Source organism: Anomalospiza imberbis, chromosome 7 (assembly GCF_031753505.1).
Source record: "Anomalospiza imberbis isolate Cuckoo-Finch-1a 21T00152 chromosome 7, ASM3175350v1, whole genome shotgun sequence".
Taxonomy (NCBI): Eukaryota; Metazoa; Chordata; class Aves; order Passeriformes; family Viduidae; genus Anomalospiza; species Anomalospiza imberbis.
Window position 1 is genome coordinate 1,425,412 of NC_089687.1, and position 19,656 is coordinate 1,445,067.

General features: G+C 52.5%; 2 protein-coding genes and 1 long non-coding RNA gene across 7 annotated transcripts in view; all 3 read left to right on the plus strand.

The window, feature by feature from the left end:
- STAM2 (signal transducing adaptor molecule 2) overlaps positions 1 to 2,940 on the plus strand; it is a 53,983-nt gene extending 51,043 nt beyond the window's left edge. Inside the window, exon 15 of the mRNA XM_068195076.1 lies at positions 163 to 2,940. Within this exon, the coding sequence (XP_068051177.1) occupies positions 163 to 376 (214 nt within the window). The 3' untranslated portion in view covers positions 377 to 2,940. The remainder of the gene's footprint in view (positions 1 to 162) is intronic.
- Positions 2,941 to 4,856: 1,916 nt separating this feature from the next.
- CACNB4 (calcium voltage-gated channel auxiliary subunit beta 4) overlaps positions 4,857 to 19,656 on the plus strand; it is an 85,181-nt gene continuing 70,381 nt past the window's right edge. For all 5 annotated transcript variants that reach the window (XR_011000566.1, XR_011000565.1, XM_068195078.1 and 2 more), the window contains exons 1-2: positions 4,857 to 4,941; positions 5,019 to 5,102. Coding sequence is in view for 3 of the 5 variants with exons in the window: in XM_068195078.1 (XP_068051179.1) it covers positions 4,933 to 4,941; positions 5,019 to 5,102 (93 nt within the window). In the remaining 2 variants the exon portion in view is untranslated. The remainder of the gene's footprint in view (positions 4,942 to 5,018; positions 5,103 to 19,656) is intronic.
- On the plus strand, positions 7,172 to 9,910 carry LOC137476760 (uncharacterized). Its single transcript, XR_011000570.1, has 2 exons — positions 7,172 to 8,335; positions 9,180 to 9,910. It is a non-coding gene; the product is annotated as an uncharacterized lncRNA (long non-coding RNA).

Genomic DNA, 19,656 nt, shown 5'->3' on the forward strand with positions numbered 1-19,656 from the left:
TGCAGCCGGCAAAGCATGAAATTCCTTCCAAAAAGACCGTTTTGGTCACGCTATTTTCAAATGTGCATACTTGGGGGGCTCCCAGCTTGTTTTGGGAGTGGCCGTTGAGGCTGTGGAGGGTGTGCTGGCCCTGTGAGCGTGGTTGGTGTTGTGTCCCCGCAGCCCCGGCCCCGAGCCCGCGCTGCCGCAGCCCTTCCCGAGTGTCCCGAGTGTCCCGAGTGTCACCGGCACCGCTGCCTTCCCCCAGCACCAGATGGGCGTGGCCGTGGACGTGGCAGCCTTCCAGAGCAACCAAGGACCAGGTTATCCCGTGGCGCTTCCTGCTCATTCCCTGCTCCAGCAGCAGCCCAATTTCCATCAGCAGCCTCTGCTGTGAACAGCCAGGATGGAGGAGTTCCGACCCGCGGTCTCTGGGAGTCCCTGCCGTGGATATCAAAGTCCATCTTCCTCTCAAATAACCCAGCTCGCTGCGTTAGGGTGGTGCAGAGTAAAAATAGGCACCAGCTCTGATGGTTACTTGCATTTTTGCATCCTGAACTAGATTAGGGGATGGTTTAAAATAATTCCCCATTCCTCCGAGTCCCTTTTTTTTTTTTTTTTTTCTCTTTCCCTGCGCTTTCAGGAAACGCCACTTGTGAATCCTTGAAAGATTGTCCCAAAATAATTCTCTTTTCAATGTGTTTCTGGAAGCTTGTGGATGCTGAGATGCTGTTGCTTTGCCTCCTCTGGTGTCTTCTGTAATCCTTGTGTCCCAGTGGCTTTAGGGAACCTCTGCAGTTCGGAGTCCCCTTCCTGAAGGACGCGCCGCGGAATCCGAGGGGTCCCTGGCTCCAGCTGGAAGAGGAAGCTCTGCCACTCAGGACCACATCCCTGTGGAAATAGGAGGAAAAGAGGGGTTTAACAGTGGTGCCTCTGTATTTTGGAAAGCACAGAGAACTGCTGTGTTTTTTTCTTGAGGAAAACAAGTCTTCCTCCAATTCCCCGGTGTCTTGGCAGAGGTGGCACTGCCAGCTCGAGGCTCCTTGAGAAGAGCAGGCAGGGGATGCTCCCAGGTGGATCCAAGGTGCTGAGCCAGGAACTTGCACAGGATCTCTCTTCAGTTTTCCTTTCTGGATGGATGTAGAAGCGAAGGAGCTTTGGAATTCCTCGTGGGAAAGGAGGGGCTGGAGAACGTCTGAAGCTGCTGCAGCCCCTGAGGATCTGTTCCCTTTGCAAGGGGCGGCTGAGTGGAACAGGAACTGCCCTGATGGGACCAGGGGTTCTGCCTCGCTTGGATTTCCTTTCTCTGCCACTGTGTCCGTGTCTAAAGCAGCCCTGAGCCCAGAGGAGCTCCTGCACCACCGGGAAAGGGGCATTTGAGGCCATCCCCTGTGCTGGTGGGTGGGGTTGGGCTCCTGGGCACGTGGGAATCCAGAGCCTTTCCCTGGAGGGGGCATTGCCTCAGAGCTGGCCACGAGTGGCAGCTGGGGAGAAAAGAAATCCAAGAATTTCTTCCCTGATGCACTTTTTAAAGGGTGGGGTTTGTCCAAGGGAGCAGATGAGCTGGATTATCCTTTGGGAATGTGAGATTTCTTTCTTTTTCTTGTTTCAACTGCTGGAGAAAAAAAAAAAAATCACTTCATCCTCCTGTTTACCTGCTCACTGGAGCATGGTCACATTTATCCTGCTTTTAACCACCTCTGGTGAGTGATAATCCTTGGTTTGGGGAAATAATGGAAGCAAATTACTGATAAAAACATCTCCATTAAGTGCAGGAAGCTCCCAGATGTCTAAATAAGCATTTTTGATGTACAAACTTCATCCCAGATTGGAACTCCCAGGCTGCTGAGTGACAAAACCCACCCTTCACTCAGCACCTCCTCCATTTATTTTCCCTTTTATTTAATTATTTGCTATCTTGACCTTATATTTGCAGCCTCATGCTCATGCAAAAAGTGCTCTTTAAATCACTTTTTATTTAAATGTGTGCAATTGGAAGGAGGATTTTGTCTTTCCTTTGGACATGACTTTAATTTGTCTTGATCCTTCTCCTGGAAGAAGCTCAGTACAAGTAACACACGTGGCAATACTGAAGTGTTTTGATAACTTGATCTTTGTGTCTTTTGAGGAAATGAATTTATTTCAATGCTGCTGTTCCAAATTCTTGTTGTTTGGAGCTTTTAATTGTCAGAGTTTACTTTGTTCCAAGTTGGTTTGGGGTAGAACTAAACCTTGCTCTCGTTGCTATGAATTCTCCATGTTTGTTAGGAAATTTAAATTGGTGTTTTTTTGGATTCTGAGCTTTGGGCCAAGAGAAATCTTCAGTTGAGCCAGCCAGATGTGATTTGATGATGTTAATTGTTAAGTATAAATAATGTATATACTCATTTGTCTGAGATTTTCTACACAGCTCCACACATGCCTGAACTTTTATAAAAGCAGGAATTGTCCTTCTGTCACCTCTTTTACTCCTAACTCTGTGATATGCAACTTGTAGATAGTGTAAAATAATTTAATTATTATTAAACCAGTGTATTTAGAGGGGGGTGGTGTTTCTCTTCATACTTCTAGACATGATCATATTTATTTTTAAGGCCTGATTGTAACTGAACATGCTGCCAAAGGATTTCTCTAACTCCAGATTTCTACCTTAGGTTTCTACCTGCTGTTTTCTATCAGGAATTCAGGGTGGAGAACTCCTGCTTTTTCATATAAACCCTTAACATAGGAACCTGGGCGACTTTCTAATGAGACTTTCCACGAGGTGTATTTGTTTCGTGGGTGTTAAATATCACTATGGGATCCATTTCCTTTGGTGTGAGCTGGGGACCTGTTGTGTCTGTTCAGTTTGTCACCCCAGAGTGCTCTGAGGGCTTGTGCTCTGTCACCTGGTGTCACCCACGCTTTGTCTCTCCAATTGGCTCCAGAAATAATGTTAAAAATCAGATTATTGAAACCTTCCACGGGCTGTGCTGTGTTCTTTGTGCTGCAGGGTTTGGTGGGGATGGCCCTGGGCCTGTGGGACTCTGTCCCTCCATGCTGTGGCCTCTCTCAGGGATTATTTCCTGAGATGAAGATCATTTTCTTCCCTTATTTTTATCTGTGCATCTTTTGTGAGAACTCGCAGGCACTGCCCCTGCTTGCACTGAGAGGGGTCTGTGGGATGAGTCACGTTTGTTCACAAACACGCCCTGGAGAATTCCCTGCTCAGAGAGGCAAGAGCTGCGTCCTGTGATCGTGCCTGAGAATTCTGGCTGATCCCAAAAAATCAGGGTGAATCCCTGCGCTTTAATCCTACTGCTGAAGCTGTGCATGGACACCAGAAACGCCTGCAAAGAGCCCCAAAAATTGTCATTTACGCATCAGTCACCGGTTTTCATCTTATTTTTTACTGCCCTTTGGAGCTTCTGACCCCAGGGGGTTGATTTGGGGTCACTTCAGGCTGGAAGTCAACCTTTCAAAAGCCAAATCATATCCTGAATTACTGGGAAACGCTGGCTTGTTTTCCCTTCTGAATCCCACCCTGATCCATCGGGTCTCCGGAGAGAATCCTTCCCTGGGAAATCAGCCACCCCACGATTAATGTTTCATCAGAAATGCCTTCCTAGGACCCATTCAGTGATGAAACCGAGTGTAAAAATAATCTGATTTAGACTGCAGCCTTGGTGACCCACATTCACCGCGGGCAGACAGACCAGGCTGCTCCTTTCAGCCAAGGAATGAAGGATTTGGTGCCTGGAGCGGGCAGGAGGACGCTGGCCGGGCTGGAGCCTGGGCAGAGCTGGCTGGGTGAGCTCAGAGCGTGCAGGTGTGAGTGAGGCTGTGCCCGTCGCTCCTCCTGCTCATCCCGGTGGGAGGTGTGATGTGCCTCTAGGTGAAGCTCGGCAGTGGGAAGCAGGAAACCCAGGTCCCGCTTCCAAATCTTCCTCGGATTTCAGCTTCCAACTCATCGTCTCCCGATTTAGCTTGTTTTCCTCCGTGCCCTGGGAGCCGAGCTCTCCCCGGCTGGGAGTCGCTGGTGTTGGTGCTGATGGATGTGGGAAGGGTTGGGCAGGGCCCTGGGGCTCAGCTGGAGGGGCCAGGTGGGCTCAGAGGGCGCTGCTTGCCCAGAGCATCCCCCAAGGAACGACCTCAAATCCCATCCCGTGCCACCCCTGCCATGGGCAGGGACCCCCCCACTGTCCCAGGCTGCTCCAAATCCCCAGTGTCCAGGGATCCAGGGCAGCCCCAGCTGCTCTGGGAATTCCAGCCCAGCCAGGAATTCCCAGTTCCCAATCTCCCACCCATCCCTGCCCTCTGGCAGTGGGAGCCATTCCCTGGGTCCTGTCCCTCCAGCCCTTGTCCCCAGTCCCTCTCCAGCTCTCCTGGAGCCCTTCAGGCCCTGCAAGGGGCTCTGAGCTCTGCCTGGAGCCTTCCCTTCTCCAGGGGAACATTCCCAGGGCTCTGAGCTCTGCCTGGAGCCTTCCCTTCTCCAGGGGAACATTCCCGGGGCTCTGAGCTCTGCCTGGAGCCTTCCCTTCTCCAGGGGAACGTTCCCAGGGCTCTGAGCTCTGCCTGGAGCCTTTCCTTCTCCAGGGGAACATTCCCAGGGCTCTGAGCTCTGCCTGGAGCCTTCCCTTCTCCAGGGGAACATTCCCAGGGCTCTGAGCTCTGCCTGGAGCCTTCCCTTCTCCAGGGGAACATTCCCAGGGCTCTGAGCTCTGCCTGGAGCCTTCCCTTCTCCAGGTGAGCACCCCCAGCTCTCTCTCCCCGCCTGTCCCCAGCGCACAGCGGGGCTCCAGGCTCTCTCCCCGGCTGGAACCGGCCCGGGGCCGGGCTCCGGGGGTTTTGCCGCCCCAGCCCCGCCCCGGGGCCGCCCGCCGCCCCCTCCCCAGCGCGCTCCGCCCCGGCGGCGGCTCCGCTGCGCCCGGAGAGCGCCCGGGAGCCGGCACCGGGAGCGGGGAGCCGGGAGCCATGGCCGCGGTGCGTGCGGGGCCGGGGGCGGCGGCGGGGCCGGGGCCGGGGCGGTGGCACGACCTTGATGCTTTGTCCCCGGGCAGGTGACGAGGGGCACCGCGACGCGCCGCAGCCGCCTGAAGCGCTCGGACGGCAGCACCACCTCCACCAGCTTCATCCTGCGGCAGGTCAGCGCCGGGGCCGGGGCTCGGCACGCCCGGGGGGCTCCGGGCACGGCCGGGGGGCTCCGGGCTCGGCCGGGGGGCTCGGGCACGGCCGGGGGGCTCCGGGCTCGGCCGGGGGGCTCTGTCCCGCTGGGAATCGGGCACGGCCGGGGGGCTCCGGGCTCGGGGGGCTCGGGCACGGCCGGGTGGCTCCTGGCACGGCCGGGGGGCTCCGTCCCGCCGGGAATCGGGCACGGCCGGGGGGCTCGGGCACGGCCGGGGGGCTCCGGGCACGGCCGGGGGGCTCTGTCCCGCTGGGGCTCGGGCACGGCCGGGGGGCTCCGGGCACGGCCGGGGGGCTCCGGGCTCGGGGGGCTCGGGCACGGCCGGGGGGCTCCGGGCACGGCCGGGGGGCTCTGTCCCGCTGGGGCTCGGGCACGGCCGGGTGGCTCCGGGCTCGGCCGGGGGGCTCCGGGCTCGGGGTCTCCGTCCCGCTGGGGCTCGGACACGGCCTTGGGGCTCCGGGCTCGGGGTCTCCGTCCCGCCGGGGCTCGGACACGGCCTTGGGGCTCCGGGCTCGGGGTCTCCGTCCCGCCGGGGCTCGGGCACGGCTGGGGGGCTCCGGGCTCGGGGTCTCCGTCCCGCCGGGGCCGGGAGCCCCGTGCGGAGCGCGGCGGTGCCGCTGCCCGGGGATGCTCCGCTCCGGCCCCGGCAGCGCTCGAGTTGCGAGCGCCGCGGAGTTCGGGGCTGGCAGCGGCCCCACAGCCCGGCTGCGGCCGCGGTTCAGGCGGATAAACGCACGGATCGTCCTCGCCTTGGGCTCCCGGCGGTGACTGACCCGCTGGGCATTTCCTCGTGGTTCCCTGGCACACCGGGAGATGCGCTTGGCGTCGGGAATGGAAGCTGAGGTTTTAGTGATCTCCTGACTTTAGGATTTCTAGGGGAAAAAATGGTTTTAAGTGTGTCATGAGCATCGGCATCTGAGGTTGGGGCTGCTCAGAGCTGGTTGCACAGCAGCCCCGTGCACTTCAGGAGCACTGGTAGCCATCAGCGCGGAACCTCCTGCTAACGTTCCCTTTTTCCTTCTCTGCCACCCCTTTCCTTCCCTGCTCCCCTCTTCCATCCTTGTTCCCAGTCTCCCACTCCTGCCTGCCAGCTGTCCCTCGCTCAGACACAGACCGACATCCTGAGTCCCCTGAAGCATCACCCTCAGCTAAAAAGCGCTGTTTGCAGTAAATATTATCAATTTCATTTCCAAGTACGGCATGTGCAGCACTCCCCAGAGCCTGAACCTGCATCCCAGATTCCTCAGGGACTCCAGCAGGGATTGAAGGAGGCTCAGGGGAAGCGGAGCTGGGCCCTTGGCGGATCCAGGGACACTTGCCACGCGTGGCAGCGTGCTGTGCTCAGGACGTGGAGGTTGCTCTGTCACAGAGGGGGATTTAAATAACCCAGGGAGGTTTCATTTTGCCTGGTGGCACCTCCTTGTCACGGCCCCAGCCCGGAGCAGCCGTGCCGGGCTGGCAGTCCCCGTTTCCAGAGTGACACGTGAGAGTCTCGGGAAGAGTCTGACGTTCAGGGGGATCTGAGCCGTGGAGACTGGAGTTGAAACAAGGATAAATGAGCAGAAAGGCAGTTTTGGGTTATGCTGGAGGGTTGTGGCAGCCGAGGAGATGCTGCCGTGGGTGCTCCTGGGAGATGTCCTGGAGCAGCTCTCAGCCTGGCAGGGGAGCTGCTTCCAGAGGTGGATTTGTGCTAGATGGGAATTCAGGGTTGGTGGTTTGGGCAGAGGGTCCCTGGCATCACCTACAGCACCTGGTGTCCCGGGGAGCAGGACATGACCTGGAATTTTGGAAGCCAGGCCTCTGTCTGTCTGTCTGGTTTTGGGGGGACTCACTTCCCTCCTGACCCCGCTGGGGTGTTGCTGTACACATTGGATGGGCACTTCCAGTTAAGAACAGGAGAATCAGGTGATGGGATTGTTCTTCCTGTCCTTTACCCTCCCACAGGGAAGTTCTCCCTCATATCGGTCAGGCTCTGCAGGCAGAAGTGGAGCAGAAAGTGGCACCAGCAGGGATCAGCTCCAGGTAGCTCTGTGGTGCTTGTAGGTCCGACTGAAAAACAAACAGCAGTTCTGTCAGTGAGATTTGTAACCTGTGTCCCAAAGGAGTTGAAGTCTTTTGTAGATCTTGTATACATGGAAAAGTGAGCACCAGCTTCTTGCCCAAGCCCACAATACCTATGGAAATGATATCCTTGGTTTCCTTCTGTGCCAGGAGAGACGCAGCTCCCTGGGATTTGAACTCATTACTCGACTTTTCATTATGTTGCATTTAATTTCTGGTTTCGATCCATTGCCCAGTCTAATTTAGGAAGGGAATAACGTTTGGAGGAGCTTTTGGATTTGCATTTTTTTTGTCCACACCGTGTGGTGGGAAGCAGAGAGGGTCTGTGGGGTGTGTGTCCGCAAGGACAGGGCTCCCAGCTCCAGCCTCTCCGTGTGGGAAGCTGGCAGTGCCCTCTCTGCGGGGGGAGATGCTGCACTGGAGGGCACAGGTGGAGTCCTGTCCTCCCAGGAACACCCAGGGGTGTGCTGGAAATCAGTGGCATGATGTTTGAACACCCACCTCTGTCCTGGAGTGACTCCTGATGCAGGAGACGCCCAGCTGCTGGGATGGGCCCCGAATCCGGGGCACAGCCAAGGCTGGGAGCAAAGCTGGCACTGAAGGGGTCAAGTGTGGCCTTGGAGCAAGGAATGGCTGCACAAAACTGTTCCTCTGACGTGGCAGGTGCTGCTCAATTAGAGCCAAGAACCCCCTCAAGGGACAGGAGTCAATTATTAGACACTAATTAGGGCAGCTGGAAACATGTGCTTGTGATTCCACACAACGCTGGCATCAGAACTCCTCCTTGTGTTTTCTGGGGCTTCTGTGTTCCCAGCCCTTGTTACACAGGATTTGGTGTTTTCCCTTGGAATTCTGGCAGGATCAATTTATTCCCTGAGATTTCTGATGAGATTTATTGCACTGACAAAAGTTGTGACCTGTGCAGGACAACAGCAAGCACCCAGAGGTTGTGTCAGAGCATCCACCACTTCTTGGGATGCTGGGGTGGAAGTTCAGCCTCCCTTTCTCCTCCTCCTCCTTTTTCTCCCTCTCCTCCTCCTCCTTTTACTCCTTCTCCTCCTTTCCAGGTGTCTCCCAGGGGGATATTTACACATTTTGCTTTTTATTGACCCAACTGCAGCCCTTGTGCAGGTGAGATTGAGACGCCTCCTCAGGCAGGATCTCCCTTTGGAATGTTCTCCTTCACACCTCAGGCTCAGGAGGGGCTGAGGGAGCTGGGAAGGGCTGGAGAATCCCTGAGGGAGCTGGGAAGGGAATGGAGAATTCCTGAGGGAGCTGGGAAGGGCTGGAGAATCCCTGAGGGAGCTGGGAAGGGCTGCAGAATTCCTGAGGGAGCTGGGAAGGGAATGGAGAATTCCTGAGGGAGCTGGGGAGGGGATGGAGAATTCCTGAGGGAGCTGGGAAGGGAATGGAGAATTCCTGAGGGAGCTGGGAAGGGAATGGAGAATTCCTGAGGGAGCTGGGAAGGGAATGGAGAATCCCTGAGGGAGCTGGGGAGGGAATGGAGAATTCCTGAGGAAGATGGGAAGGGAATGGAGAATTCCTGAGGGAGCTGGGAAAGGGCTGCAGAATTCCTGAGGGAGCTGGGAAGGGGCTCAGCCTGGAGCAAAGGAGGATCCCGAGGGATCTTTTCCCTCTCTGGAATTCCCTGCCAGGAGGGGACAGCCGGGGGGTTTGGGATCATCCCAGGGAACAGGGACAGGAGGAGAGGGAACGGCCTCAGGCTGGCCCAGGGCAGCTCAGGGTGGATTTTGGGGAAATTCCTTCCTGGAAAAAGTCCCCCAGCCCTGGCACAGCTGCCCAGGGCACCGGAGTCCCCATCCCTGGAGGGATTTAAAGCCCCGTGGATGTGGCACTTGGGGACAGGGGTCAGTGGTGGCCTTGGCAGAGCCGAGGACGGTTGGATTCGATAATTCCAGAGGATTTTTTGGTACCAGCAGGGCCTTGCAATAAAATCTCCTTGAAACAGTCACAGGAATAAGTGGAAATCCTTCCCAGCTTGTGCCAGAGACTCCAAGTGAAGCCACTGAGTGTCCCTGAGCAGCCCAAGGACATTTAACTTCACACAAAACTATATTTAGATGTGCAGTTTATTTCTGGAAGATTTTTTGCTGCTTCTTTAGAGATAGTTGAGGTTAAAGCAAATTTTCTTTTGAGACTTAGTTACACCTGGTGCTGCGTCTCTGGCAGCACTTGTGCTTCCCCTTTTTAAATGTAATTTTTCCTGTGCAATATTGAGAGGAAGAGAAGAGACGCCTTTTGTGTTATCAGAGCAGCTCTCAGGCTCTAACAACACTTCGAAGGTTGAGGACATTGTGACAAAAGAATTTAGAACCTTTAAAAAAGAGTTTTGTGGCCTTGTTTCCACAGGGCTCTGCTCGTCAGTGACCATTTCTGGATGAGCTTTTCAAGGTGCTTCTGAATTCTTCCCAGAATTCTGCATTTTTTTGTCTCAAAATCCTGTTCCTCAGAGCATCCCCTGGGGACTCTGGTCTCCACTGGAGGCAGATGCTGCTGGGAGCAGGGTCCACTCCAGTGGGAACCTGCAGTGATCCAGGCATTCCCCAAAATCCAGCGCTGATTAAACGGATAAAAATCGTGTCTGCAGAGGAGCAGAGCAGAGGTTCAGTAATTTAGCTCAGGATGAGCTCAATCCTGCCATGAGTCATTAATTTCTAAAATACAGCTTACTGTCATGGAATGTGATTATTCCTTAGGCTGGGCTCTTATTTTCCTCTGTGCAGCACTCCGGAGCTGTTTAAGCATTTGACAGGTGAACAAAAGGCTGAGCCCTCTCTCCCCAGAGCAGCAGCCCTGGCATGGTTGTGCCTCATCCCCGCTGAAACCAGAGTGCTCAGCTCAGCCAGCTCTCAGGTTATGCCATTTGATGAAGAAACGGGGGATTTAGTTTGTAAAAGTCAAGATTTGACTTTGTAAATCCAAATGTTTAGGTTGAATCAAGGAGGGGGATTAAGACTTGAAGTGAAATGAATGTTCCCGGGGTGTCTTGCTTGACTTTCCCTCAGGTTTGGGGTTTTCTCCTGCATTCAGCACCACAGAGTTTACAAAACCTTTCCAAAAGGGCCTTGCAGCTTCGGGGGAAAGCAGTGTTTTCTGCTGGTGTCGCAAAATCATGGGATCCTGGAATGGTTTGGGGTGCAAGGGGCTTAAATCCCATCCCATTCCAGCTCCCTGCCATGGACAGGGACCCCTGCCACTATCCCAGGCTGCTCCCAGCCCAGTCCAGCCTGGCCTGGGACACTGGATCCTGTTGGTCTGAGAGTGCTCACGGCCCGAGGTCAATTCCAGGTGTTTCTGAGGATGGTTTGCTCCTGCAGGGCAAAGGTGGGGCCACCCCGGTGGCAGGGCTGCCCTGGGACAATCCATGGCAGGAATTCCCTGTGAAGGACTGGGGAGCTCCCATGGAATCGTCCCCTGGCACCTGGAGAGGAACCATCCCACCGAGGGGCAGGGCTGGGATTTTGGAATGTCTGCAGCGACCTCGGTGAGGAAATCCTGGGAAAATGAGGAGTTCCCACAGCTTCCCGTGTGGAAGGTGCTCACCTGGGCAGCTCCAGGTGAGCCCAAGGGTTCCAGGACATGCAGAGGACATCCCTCATCAGCTCCTCCAGGATGCTGCCCGTGTGGATGAGGTCAGAGCCACGGGATGCACGGGTGGGACCTTGCCCAGGGTTTCCTGGAAGGAAATGGATGGAATTGGAGCTTGTCCTTTCTGGGGCTGGGCCAGGGGAGGGGCAGGATGGATTTAGGGAAAGGTGGTTCCTCCAGAGGGTGCTGGCACTGCCCAGGCTCCCCAGGGAATGGGCACACTCCCAAGAGCTCCAGGAGCGTTTGGACAGCACGGATGCCCAGGGTGGGAATTTGGGGTGTCTGTGCAGGGCCAGGGCTGGATCCATGATCCTGTGGCTCCCTTCCCAGTTGGGATATTCCGTGACTCCCTGAACCTTCACAAGGCTGAAATAAGAGGAAATGAAATGGATTTTTCTTTTTTCTTTTAATTACAAAGCAAGGAGCAGAAGAATTGGCTTCTCTCCTGAGTTCTGTCATCACCAGGGCCGTGCCGGAGCCAGCAGCCTTCTGCACATTCCCGCTTTTCCCTGGAATGCTGCGTGCCTGGGAATCTCCGTGGCACCGCGAGGCTTAATGGAATGTTTCTTCATGTCCTAATCGAATCCCCGATTAAGCTCTCGCTCGGTTCTGTGAGGAGGCCGTGCTGTGTGTGCTGTGTTTGCCAGCAAGTCCCGAGGGCGGCCGTGCTTTCCCAGGGAAACAACCCCCAGCTGTTGGCTCTTGGCCGGGTTTGGAGCTCCACAGCCTCCGGGCGGTTCCAGGGGTGGTGTCCATGCTGAGGTGTCCACCGAGGCGCAGCTCCCACGGAACCGGGGCACGGTGGGGGCCGGAGCACGGCAGCAGCTGCTGGAATCATCGGGAGGGGCGGCAGGCGGCGCGGAATTCCCGGCATCGCTCCGTGGGTTTGGAGCCGTTGGGTTTGGGCCTTCCCAAAGGCCGTGTCCTGCTCCCAGCAGATGCTGCCCGGCTTGCCGTCTCCACGGCAACAAGGCCGGGCTTTGGGAAGAGCCCAAGTCACCCAGGAAAATCAGCTATTAATAGAGCGCGACGGAGGGATGCGGGCAAAACCGGGATTTGGCTGCTCCCCACCCCGGATTTGGGGGATTTGGGAGTGATCCGTGCGCCTGCACCGGCTGTGGGTGTTTGTTTACGTGTCTCTGTGCAGCCTGACCTATAAAATTCATTCTCTTTAGTCGAGCAGTGTTATCCCAGCGAGGCACTTCCGTGGCTGGAGCAGCAGAACGGGAGCAGGACGTGAAGGGGGGAGGTTCGAGAGGTGAGACAGGAAACCTAGGGATTCAAAATGTATAGTATAGATATATAAATACAAAAACATTCTGTAAATCATACTTATCTAATATAAATATATATTAGATAGATACAAAATATATTTATATACGTGTACATGTAAGCAAATTTATATAAGTGTAAATGTAAATATATATAGGGTATGAATGCACAATGCTCTTGATGTCCCCCTTCAATATTTAAGAGGCAAGAACTAAAAAATATTATATAAATATATAAAATATATATACAAAATCTATTTATATAAATATATAAGTGTAAATATAAATAAATATATATATATAAGTGTAAATGTAAATATATATACATATAGGGTAGGAATGCACAATGCTCTTGATGTCCCCCTTCAATATTTAAGAGGCAAGAACTAAAAAATACCTTTGCAAACATGTAAATATATACATATAAAAGCATAATATAAAAAAAAGAAGAAAATATGGTATGAATACACAAAGCTCTTGCTGTCCCCTTCAATATCTAATAGGAAAGAATTAAAAATACCTTTACAAACATGTAAATATATGTGTTAAAAAGGTTATAAATATATATATATATATGTAAATATCTATTTATATATCTATTTATATATTGAGATATATATAGAGATATATATAGAGACACATATATAGATATATATACATAGATCTATGGGGTACATAAGCATGATTCTCTTGCTGTCCCCCTTCAATATTTAATAGGAAAAAATTTTAAAATACCTTTGCAAACATGTTAATATATATATTAAAAAGGTTGTAAATATATATGTGTGTAAATATCTATCTATATATATAGATAAAGATAGATTATATATATATATATACACAGAGGTATATAGGGTATGAATGCATGATGCTCTTGCTGTCCCCCCTCCATATTTAATAGGAAAAAAATGTAAAAATACATTTACAAATGTGTGCATATATATATTCAAAAGGTTGTAAATATATATATATGTAAATATATATATGAGATATATATATATATATACACACACATAGATATATAGGGTATGAATGCATGATGCTCCTGCTGTCCCCTTCAATATCCAATAGGAAAGAATTAAAAATACCTTTGCAAACATGTGAATATATATATTAAAGGTTATTAGAAGAAAATAGATACATAGGGTATGATGCTCTCGCTGTCCCCATTCCTGCAACGAGGAGCCTGGAAGTCAGGAATCCTACAGGACCTGATCCAGCCGGAGTTAAATCCAGATTTGGAGCTCCCGGGGCAGCCCCACGCCCGGCTCCTCCTCCCGGTGCCCCCAGTTTGGGTTTGAGGCCCCGGGTTCCTGCTGGGTGGGGCCTGGAGTGATCCCAGGGGAGCCCAGGGAGGAGATGGGGCTGTGCCGACGTTCCTGTGGTCACCAGCACGCAGCCCTTGGGCTGTGGGGGGAGCAGAGATGATGATTTCCGGGGACCCCGTGCTCAAATAGGTTCTGTTGCTCTGAAAGGAACAGAAATGGCTTTTTATCCTAAACCCTTTGGGGTTTGGGGGTCCCACAGAGCTGGAAAAAAGAGCTCCTGAATTCCTTTCTGTTGGGTTCAGGGTTAAGGGGGGAAGCCTGATGGGAATCATCTTCCAAATTGCCTTTAAAAAATAATCAAGCAGAGCTCTAGGAAAACAAAATCTAACATTCTTGAGCCCCTCGCCTTGTTAAAATATCTGCTGTGAAAAGGGTTTTGGCTGATAGTCAAATGGGATAAAAGGAATCCCAGAATCCCAGACTGGTTCGGGTTGGAAAGGACTTCACAGCTCATCCAGTTCCATCAGGGACACCTCCCACTGTCCCAGGCCGCTCCCAGCCCCATCCAGCCTGGCCCTGGACACGGCCAGGGATCCAGGGCAGCCCCAGCTGCTCTGGGAATTCCAGCCCAGCCAGGAATTCCCAGTTCCCAATAGCCCAACTGAACATTTTGGTGATGACTGACGGATACTTCCACAACTGAGACAATTCAGAGAGCGGGAATAAGAACGTGTCTTTCCTCTGTTGTTTTAATTTTTGGCTGCTGGTAATGAGGTCTCCAGATAAAAAGGGATTGGGAGCAGCAAGGCCTTGCCTGCCTTCCCCTTTCCCTCTAATAAAAATGGGAAGCTCTCCTAAAGGACAGGGAGAGAGAGTCCCTCCTGGGCCCATTCTCTGCCTGGGTACAAACCCTGGGGGTTTTTGGGACCTTTCACACCTCACCCCTTCTGTGGGAGGTGCTGCTCCCTCGGGGCTGTTGGGAATTTTGGTGCCAGCTTTGCCGTGGTCCCTGAGTGTCCCTGAGTGTCCCCCCTCCAAGCCCGGTGTTGGCAGAGGGACCCTGGGCTGGGGTTTGGTGAGATCTGGGCCGGAGGGTGTGAGACGCCGGAAGGTTCTGGGGAAAACACACCCTGGTAGTTGCACCCATCCCATCCCCACTGAACAACAAACCCTCGGCATTCCCTTTCCTTGACACTTCCATGATGAGCAGCATGCTTCAGGGAAAACCTTTTCTTGTCCCAAATAAGAGATTTAACATCCTTAAGTGGAAGTCTCTTGAATCCTGACAGTTTGCAGCGCTCAGCTCTGGGCTGTGACATCTCCTGCCAGGAATAAGCTGTAACTTCCCCCTGGTTTTCCTTGGATCCCGTTTCTCCTGAGGTTTGTGCTTTATGTCCAGGCTGTGGTTTCAGTGCTTACCCAGGCACTCTTTTCCCAGCTTACATAATGCATCCTTTCCCATTTATCCCTGCGGACAGCCGGAGCTGCCCCCGTGTCTCCACATCTCCGCAGATTCCTGCACTTAATGCACTTTGATATCCCTGCAAAAATCAGAGATTCCCAGCCAGGCAGGGCAGTAAAATAATTCCAGGCTGGAATTTTGCAAAAACCTTTTGAAACCACTCCTTTGGAGATCAAGATGAACCTTTTTATTGGGATAATTATTGGGATTTGCTGGCTGAACTGAAGCAGCAGCAGACACCTGGATTTAAGCAGGAGAATCCCAACCATATCCTGGAGGAAAATCCCAGTTGTGCTCCTCACTAGTGACTCCAGTGAACCTTGACAACTACAGAGTTACGTGTCCGTTTCCAAAGAGGAAGGTGGATTACGGGAGGATTTTCCAGCCAGATTCCATTGTTGATTTGGATTTGCATTTTGCTTGCCCAGGTTCTTGTGGTGAGTTACATTCTCCACTTTTACCTCAGGGGCTTAGGGAACCTTCTCCTGGACGAGACCTTCTTGGGGACTGGGGACAACACTCGGCATGTAAACATTCCCTCCCATTTTTGTGAAGTGTTTTTGGAGCCCTTTATGCCAAAATCCCTCCGTACTTCAAAGTTCTTGGGTGGAGTTTTTGTACCGGGAATTCGTTGGGGTGTTCGTTCCTTGGGCGATCTCTTCTGAGCAACGGGAACTGATTTTCCCATTAGGAGACATTTCATAACCTGGTGGGTGGTGGTTTTTTTTTTTCCCTCCTCTCTTTTATTCATCAGAGAGGGATAAAAACGCCCTCAGCACTTGGCATTTCTTGGGCCCTAATGACCAGTCGAGGTTAATGGCCTGAGATGATGAAACCTCAGCCAGGCATTCATCTTCCAAGAGCCTGCTGGCAATTAGGGCTGAAATATTCTCCTGCTGCCTTGGCTTTGAGCATCTTGGGCCAGCAGGAGCAGCTTCTCCTCCCTCCCCCTGCTCCCCACACGTCGGGGTTGGGGGAGAAAGGCTCCATCCCGTGGGACAAGAACTCTGCTCTGCTGTGGAGAAAGGAGATGTGTGACCTGGGGGTGGCACAGGGGACAGCTGGTGCTGCTGGGCTGGGTGGGAGGAGAGGTATTCCAGGAACTCCGAATGGAAGCCACTTCCTTGGAGGAGAAGGTGGTGTGGGAGATGCACAGAAGTGAAGAATGAGCTGGGGTTAAAACCCATCAGGAAGGTGGGGAAGAGGAGATGGGAGAGCCAGAGCCACGGTGACAGCGTGGGAAGGATCCTTGTGGGATGAGCCATGGGGTTGTTAAGGTTGGAAAAGGCCTTTAGGATCATCAAGTCCAACATCAACCAGCAGCACCACCGTGGTCACCACCGACCCGTGTCCCCAGGTGCCACCTCCAGGGATGGGGACCCCACACTGCCCTGGGCAGCCCCTTGCAGTGTTTACAGCCCTGTCCATGAAAGAACGGATCCTAACATTTAACCTAAACCTCCCCCAGCACAACCTGGGGCTGTTTCCTCTCCTCTCCTGCAGCTCGTGGCCCTGCCCCTCTTCCCTTTCCTCTTCCATCTTCCTTCTCCTCCAGAAGCTCCCTCTGGCCTTGCCTTGGCTGTCTCCTTTTCACCAGTGCCTCTCCTTCCTCTGCACTGAATTTCAGCAGCTGCCTCATTACCCACTTTTGTACCAGACAAAAAGAGTGGGAAGAGGGGAAATCCCAAATTTTTACTATAGTAACTAGTTAAATTCGGATAAGGACGGCGTGTGGGATTTTTTTTTTTTTTTTTGTTGTTGTTATTTGTTTCTGTTTTTCCTGGGAATGTTGTTACTCTCTTTTATTTCCCATTCTGTGTGTCACAGCTTGTGTTTGTCCCTTGGAAGTGACAGTGTCATTATCCCTCCCCAGATAATGAGAGCTGCCCAGTGGACAGGGTGTCACATCAGCCAAGTGATGGGAACAGACTCAGGGAGAAAAAGAAGAGCTCCCCAAAACCTGACAAAAGCCAGGGGCAGGGAAAAAGTGAGAGGAAGGAGAAAAGGAGGGGAAAAAAGATCAAGAAAGGGGAGGTGGAATCTGTCCTGGTTTGTGCGCAGAGTCTGAGAGCTCAAAATGTGGGCAGTGGCCCTCAAGAGAGGGTGACTCTTTCATAACTCATCTTCTGACACTTCATTCCCCCATTCTTCGGTGTTCTGGAAGGAAACTTTTCCCTTTTCCTTTAGGGAGCAGTTGGATGTGTCCTAGCCACACTCACTGGTCCTGGAGCAGCTTCCTCTGCTTTCATCCCTTTTTTTTTTCCTTTCTCTTTTCTTTCTGGTTTGGTCCTTTTCCTTTCCCTTTCCCTTTCCCTTTTCCTTTTTCCTTTTCCTTTTCCTTTTCCTTTTCCTTTTCCTTTTCCTTTTCCTTTTCCTTTTCCTTTTCCTTTCCTTTTCCTTTTCTTTTCCTTTTCCTTTTCCTGCAGAGTTTGGGTGAGGATTGGTACAGAAAGTGGCAGCAAGGGGACAGCAGAAAGGCCACCAGGAGTCACCTGCTGCCTCCTGCCACACGATGGCCTCTCCATGGACACTCTGCACGTCCAGCCTCTGCCCCTCTCCTTTTTCCAAGGGGTTTTTCCAGGGATGTAGCTTCTAGGGTTTCTTCAAGGCACTGAGATTGTCTTGACTTCAGCACGTGGTCCCTGTTCTCTCAGGGGCCAAACCTCCACAAAGGAAATCTCCTTGGCCCCAAAGCCTCACCAAAGCCCATCCAGCCTGGCCTCGGGCTCTCCCAGGGCTGGGAAATGTTTTCTGGATTTATTTCCTGCACTCAAGGACTCTTCTGCTCCAAACCATGCACAAGTGGGGGAGCAGCTCTCATGATAAATCTCTTGATATTTTGAACTTCTCCATGACCATGTGCCCTGGTTCCTCTCTGTGCTCAGTGCAGGTGATTTAGGAGGCTTTTGTGGGTTCCTGTAACCCGTGCTGAGAAATAACTGAGAATCCCCCACAGCCTCTCACCTTTCCCAGTTCCTGGCACCCCAAGTCCAACTCGCAGTTCTTTCACCTGCAAACCCTTCCCCTTCCTTTTTCCACAGATGCCCCCGGTTCCTGCGCTGGGTAAATGAGAGGTTCCCACTTACAGGCAGGAAAAGCAGGAGTTGGGGAATCACAAGCCGCTGTAATTTATGCAGGAGCAGTGTGGGGGAAATTGCAGCCCACTCCTGTTCCACATAAATTATGGATGTACCTCCTTGGAAATAGCTGCGGAGGGGGTTCAGGGTTTTTTTGGCTAATGAATCATGCCCTGAATTTCTACAGTACCTACATTGACTCAAATGTCTCCTTTGGCCCCACCTTTCTTTTTACATCATCTCTAAACTTTGGCTGAACTCGCAGCTCCGGATGCTTCTTTATATTCCTCACAACAGACCCATTCCTTGAAGAATTCTGAAGAATTGCCCCCTTTGGAAAAGGGGCTCCTAAATCTGCTCCCAGAGCCTTCCCCACGGGAGAGTTTCCATCTTGTGCTTTGGAGATCTCTGAAGAGATCCCTCCGCTGGTTTTGAAGGATCTGTGGGAATAAATGAGTGTTCAGGGAGGTGCAGTCTGCTCCTGTGTGCATGTATCCATGGATTTAGAACCTCTGGAGCTGTGGCCTTCAAGCCTGGGCAACTCCAAACCCTTGGAACTGAGCAGGGAAATAAAGGAATTGGAAGATATTCCTGAAGGAAGTGAAGGATGCTGCTGCTTACCCTGTATTTGGGGGTGTAAAATACAGATATAATATTGATATTTCTGCAGGCTGAGGGGGGGATTTAGGGGAATGCCATGTGCAGCCCTAGGATTTATCCATGAGGAATAGCTGGGCTGGGATCTGAGCTCCCCCACTGCAGCAGAGGGAACATCCAGCAGCAAGGAGCTGCTGGGGAGGGTGTGGAAGGTGCAGAGAAGTTGTTTGGAACGGGAGAAGATGGAACAGCTTTGGACCTAAAATCAGCCTGCTCCAAGGATACAGAACGTTGTGGAAAGGAGGAGTGGAAGTGTGATTTTCATGATAATACAGGAGCGGGTGGAGCAGCGTAGGCACCACGGAGAGGGGTGGAATGAGGAGATGGAGCGGGGAGAGGAGGCTCAGTGCTGAGGGACGGGGTGGGATCTTGGAAATCAAAACCCAGTCCCGGAAAACCGCTTGGATTTTGCCATGGATGCAGCAGGCAGAGTTTCAGGATGCTAAAGAGAGGCACTAGGAATATTTTATTGTCTTGTGCGAGGAGCCTGCCTGGGCTATATTTAACTGGTCTCATGCGTGCTTTCGTGAGGAATCCGTGCAGTTTCCCCCGTTTTATGTCATGTTTTAAGCAGAATTATTTCTGTTCTGGTGGAAGGTGTCGCTGCCCATGGCAGGGGGTGGAACAGGAGGAGCTCCAAGGTCCTTTCCAGTCCCGACCAGCCTGGGGCTGTGACTCAGTGCCACATGCAGCTCGGTGGCTGGCAAATATCAGAGGGCTTGGTTCAGGCCCTGGCCATACGCTAATGTGAAATATGCTAATGAGCAGCTAACGAGCGAGCGGCGAGGATGCTCTGCCTGAATTCCAGCATCGATTCCCTGGGGTTTGGGGAATTTCAGCGAAGCCTGGCTTGGAGAGGGGTAACTTTGCTCTCCACAGCAGTTCCAAGCTGTGCCTTTCTCCCATTCAGGTCTATTATTAGAAGCTTTCCTTGGTACAATGTGTTTGAATAAAATCCCCGGGTTTTTTCCTGTTCAGTTCTATTCTTAGAACACTTTCTTGGTAGGGTGTATTTTAATACAATCCCAAATCAAAATGCACTGTGCTGATGGTTTCTGGCTCCCCAGCAGCCCCTGTCAGGACTGTGCCTCTGGACTGGTCCTGCTGT